Source organism: Haliaeetus leucocephalus, unplaced genomic scaffold, assembly GCF_000737465.1.
Source record: "Haliaeetus leucocephalus isolate CR32 unplaced genomic scaffold, Haliaeetus_leucocephalus-4.0 Scaffold848, whole genome shotgun sequence".
Classification (NCBI taxonomy): Eukaryota; Metazoa; Chordata; class Aves; order Accipitriformes; family Accipitridae; genus Haliaeetus; species Haliaeetus leucocephalus.
In genome coordinates, this window is record NW_010973284.1 from 16,731,241 (window position 1) to 16,736,075 (window position 4,835).

Below are 4,835 nucleotides of genomic sequence, written 5' to 3' on the forward strand. Positions count from 1 at the left end.
GGGCCGGCGGGCGGCGGGGCCGGGTCCGACGGAGACCCCGGTGTCCGGGGGCAGCTGGCGCCTGGCGGCAGGGTCGGGGCGTGCGGGTGCCTGAGCCCCCGCCCGCCTTCCTGCCGCGGCGTTCGGTCTCTGAAAGGTGGGCAGGTGCTGGGCAGCGGCCGTCCCGTCGGGATGTCAGCAGGCCTCGTTGTCCGAGCCGAGTGGCGGCGGGGGCTGCGGGAGAAATCGGCTCCGTGGCACAACTCGCCCGAGAAATAAGTAACTGGCCGTGGGGGAGAGCCTGGGAGTGAGCACGGTTAGTGCTCCGGCCCCTGCAGAGAGGCGTCCGCCTAACAAATACGGTTTTTGCTTTTCTCCTGAAAGCGTGTCAAGTTACGGGGAGAAGGGTGTGTTAGTTCCTGTGGGAAGGATAGAAGTTCTGGGGTTTGATGCGTTGGGGTTTTTTCCATTTTTTTTGTGACGCTTTTTTATGTACATGTATAAGGAAACCTGTCGTTTTGCTCCTGATTTCACCGCGGTTTTAATCATAGCACATTTAGTGAAAATGGTCTTGGCTTACACACTTTTATGTTAATAACGTCTGGTTATATTTTTTATTCAAGGGGTTTGTGAAAGTTGTCAAGAATAAGGCATACTTCAAGAGATACCAAGTGAAATTCAGGAGAAGGAGAGGTAGCGTTAAATTCCCTGTAACATATAATTAAATGTCATTGGTGAATATCCCTACTTCTTTCACACGTGTTTTCCACTTTTTCAGAGGGAAAAACTGATTACTATGCCCGCAAACGTTTGGTAATTCAAGATAAAAACAAGTACAACACCCCTAAATATAGGATGATTGTGCGTGTTACCAACAGAGACATCATTTGCCAGGTAAGGTCTGTGGTGCTTGCTTCTTACTTACTGGCCTTCCCTGAGTGAAATAAACTGAAAGGGGGATGGTGAAAGCACCTGCGGTTTTTTAGGCTTAATCTGAGCAGTTTTTATATTGTAAAATAGTTCCTTAGAGCAGAACAATCTTTAACATTGACATAACTTCAGTTATAAACTGTATTCATGATACAGGATAAGTTTTACTAGTGTTGACATTTTTCAGCAAGGTTACTCACAATGTGAGATTGTACTGTTTCAATGATGGTGAGATAAGTAGAAGATTTTAGGGAGAGATGTTTCAATTTTTTTCTGCTTTATTTAAAGTGCCTTGAAAAGAGGGCCTTTTTGCTTGACTGAAGACAACAAAGTTGACTACGTGACCTGTCAACCTGCATCGACTATTGCACTGTATCTAAAAGTGCCTTCTCTTTTGAGTTTTTTTTTTTCCTATGATGTTATGTGGATCATATGAAGCAGCTAGGCCTTCTGATGGCTTTCCTGTGAGATTAAAGGAGACTGGCAAATAAGAATAGTAGGCATTTTTTTCATGCTTATTAAGTATGCAGTTTTGTGTTGCATCATATGCTGTTTCTCGCCGTGGTTCACTTTCTTGTTTCATTTTCAGAATGTTTTGACTAATTTTGAAGTTAAAAACTTAGGCATGTTTGTTCTATCAAATACGTGTTGTTAAGCTCAAACAAGAAGCAGCTAGAAAAGTTTAACTGTCATTTCTTTTTTCATAGAGTAATTATCTATTGAGAACAGCGGAGAGTGCTGGTTTTACAGTCAGTTCAGACGAAGCTTTGTGACCTTGACGAGGTTATTTTATCTTTGAAATTCAAAAATCAGTGGTGACAGGTGCTTACCATCTGACTGATAGTCCCTTTCCAGTACGTAGGAATCCTGCAAAAAGGGGACAACTTTTGGATGTAGAAAGGAGGTGTGGGAGTCAAAAGGAGAAGGTTCTGTATGTGAAAGGAACAGTAGAAACACATCTGATAGTACTGCTGTCTCACAGGAGACTCCTGAGATGATGGAAATCTCAGACCCGTTAATAAAATCATTCCATAAGGTTAGTAACAATGTTATCACAAGCTCCGTATCAGATGGTTTTTGCATTTTTCTGAGGTGTGTTTTATACTGTGTTGTATGAGAACTACATGCAGGAAATGGGACAGAATCCATCCACATCCATAATGATTCTTTGAAAGGTTGCTTTTGTAGTCAGTTTCCTGGCCTCTTGATGTATGTGAAGAGGTAAATAAAAGTTGTTGCTGGCATACACTTTCTCTGGCCTAATACAGGTTTGAATTCTTTGCGTCTGTACTTGAGTTAATTGTGCCTTTAACACAGCCCCTTGAGCTTACATGCAAAGGTTGGTAGTTTGCTGGACATTTCTATACAGAATTCCTATCAGCTTAAGTAGATGTCAAAGAAGCAATAAATCAAATATTGTGAGAACACTAACATTTGTTTTGTTGTCAGATTGCCTATGCCAGAATCGAAGGCGACATGATTGTCTGTGCTGCTTATGCCCATGAGCTGCCAAAATACGGTGTGAAGGTTGGCCTGACCAATTACGCAGCAGCGTACTGTACAGGTCTGCTGTTAGCACGCAGGGTAGGTATCTGTCAGATTGTCTGGAAGCTGCTGCTCTGTTTTTCTGGTTTTCTTACAGAAGGGAAAGCCCAGTTTCTTAAGTGGCATGTTAGAATAGATATCTGACTCTGTGGGCCTCTCTAAATAATAACTTTGCTCTTTACCATATAGATTTGATGGCCTTTTGTGACTGTCAAGTCACAGTGAGAAGTATGACAGCAGTTTCAACTCCAGCAGCCCACTTTTAAGTCTCAGCACTTAAGTTTGGTGGAGGGAGGGAGTCAGGATAAAAATGTAAGAAATGTACCTTTCAGAGTTTGAAAATGTGTAAACACCATCCATCCATTTTCTATATGAGCTCTTGAGTTCACTGGTGTACCTGTTGGAACAAAAAGTTGAAACTTAACAGATGTGCTTACAGTGGTGGTTGCTAAAAGCTTTGTTATTAGTATGGGGTGCATAATTTTTGTGAAGAAATTTGTTAAAAACATGAAGATTCTACTGCAAATTCATGCTTTAAGGTGGTGGTGATTCTTCATTTTGTCAGTAAATGGAATGAATTTGAGAAGTGCTGCTTTTTTATTTTTCCTTCCCCACAGCTTCTGAATAAATTTGGCCTTGATAAGATCTATGAAGGCCAAGTTGAAGTGACTGGTGACGAATACAATGTGGAAAGCGTGGATGGAAAGCCTGGCGCTTTCACATGCTACCTGGATGCAGGTCTTGCCAGAACTACCACTGGAAACAAAGTCTTTGGTGCTCTGAAGGGTGCAGTGGATGGTGGTCTGTCCATCCCTCATAGGTAATTAGTCTGTTTGGAAGAATTCCTTTAGAATTAACCTGAGATGCTTCTGTATGTGACAGGGTCACTTTATGTTGAAATAATTTTGTTATGATGTGGTAATGATTATGTAGCCTAGGTTCTGGGGTGGGGTTTTTTTGGTTGGTTCGTTGGTTGTTTTTTAATCCACAAGTGCAATTCTGATAGTGCTGCTGGGAATCTTGCAACTATCAAGAGATGCTATTAAACTTCAGAAACTAAAGAGCCATCTTGTTCTTTTAACTAAAAATCATCAAATGATTGAATGCATTTAAGTAAATATCCTTTAATAGTCTCTTGTTTTAAGTCTTCAGCAAATTGTGTATTAATTTCACTCTGAAAATCTGTACATATCAGGTACAAAACCATGGGCATTTGTTACAGTTGTCAGTACAATAGTAGGTCTGAGCAGTCCACCTGTACTTAGAATTTCCATGTGGAAGTTTTGACGATTCCTGTCATAAGCTATGAATGAACAAATGAAGATTTTTGGCAGTGTTATCTCACTGATATTACAGTTGACTGCTGCTTTCTGGTAGCAGCAGCGGGGAAAAAAAATCTGTTGTGTATTTTCCTACCCTCTCCCATGCTGTCCTAGTGGTTCTTGACTAATTGTCCAGTTTTTTTGACTTGGCTGCTACATGATGATACTCCCAATGACTGAACACTCTGTAGTTGGTCCATGGTGTGTATATGATGTACTGCACTGTTTCAAGACGGGACTGATGGCAGCTGGGATAACTTAAAACTTCTATTTCTTAATTTGCTTTATCTCTTCATTTTTAATTAGAGGGTTCTGTCCTTCAGTTATCGGTAAAAAATCTGATGTACCAGTTGTTTCTGTGAGGAACCTAGCCTCTGAATTAGAGTGTTTGGCAATATGTCTTAATCTGACTGTAACTGCTGTTTCACAGTACCAAACGTTTCCCTGGTTATGACTCAGAAAGCAAAGAATTCAATGCAGAGGTTCACCGCAAGCATATCATGGGCCAAAATGTTGCAGATTATATGCGTTACCTGATGGAGGAGGATGAAGATGCTTACAAAAAACAGTTCTCCCAGTACATAAAGAACAACGTAACACCTGATGGGGTAAGATTTACCTGGCTGGCTCTTGTGCATTAACAGAGATGCTGATAAGTCTTGTGTAGGGACTTATCTAGTAATGCAAATAAGCTTGATATGGAAAATAATGTGATTCATGTTGTATGTTATCAATGCAAGGAAAGTATTTTTTCCTTTGTAGAAAGTGAGATCTTTTTTCTTGCTGTGAAGCTTAACATTCTGCCTATAAATCTAAGCTCACAGGAGATGCTGATAAGTCTTGTGTAGGGACTTATCTAGTAATGCAAATAAGCTTGATGTAAAATAATGTGATTCATGTTGTATGTTATCAATGCAAAGAAAGTATTTTTTCCTTTGTAGATCTTTTGAAAGTGAGATCTTTTTTCTTGCTGTGAAGCTTAACATTCTGCCTATAAATCTAAGCTTACAGGACTGCATTCTAAGCTGGACTGATTGTTTCCCCCCCCCCCCCCAACTG

The 4,835-nt window shown here is 40.8% G+C and overlaps 1 protein-coding gene across 1 annotated transcript in view; it reads left to right on the top strand.

Annotated features, from left to right (window-relative positions):
- The first annotated feature begins 171 nt into the window (after positions 1-171).
- The window catches only part of RPL5 (ribosomal protein L5), a 6,981-nt gene continuing 2,317 nt past the window's right edge, over positions 172-4,835 (top strand). The window contains exons 1-6 of the mRNA XM_010582755.1: positions 172-228; positions 555-672; positions 758-873; positions 2,359-2,493; positions 3,072-3,274; positions 4,207-4,384. Of these exons, the coding sequence (XP_010581057.1) occupies positions 172-228; positions 555-672; positions 758-873; positions 2,359-2,493; positions 3,072-3,274; positions 4,207-4,384 (807 nt within the window). The remainder of the gene's footprint in view (positions 229-554; positions 673-757; positions 874-2,358; positions 2,494-3,071; positions 3,275-4,206; positions 4,385-4,835) is intronic.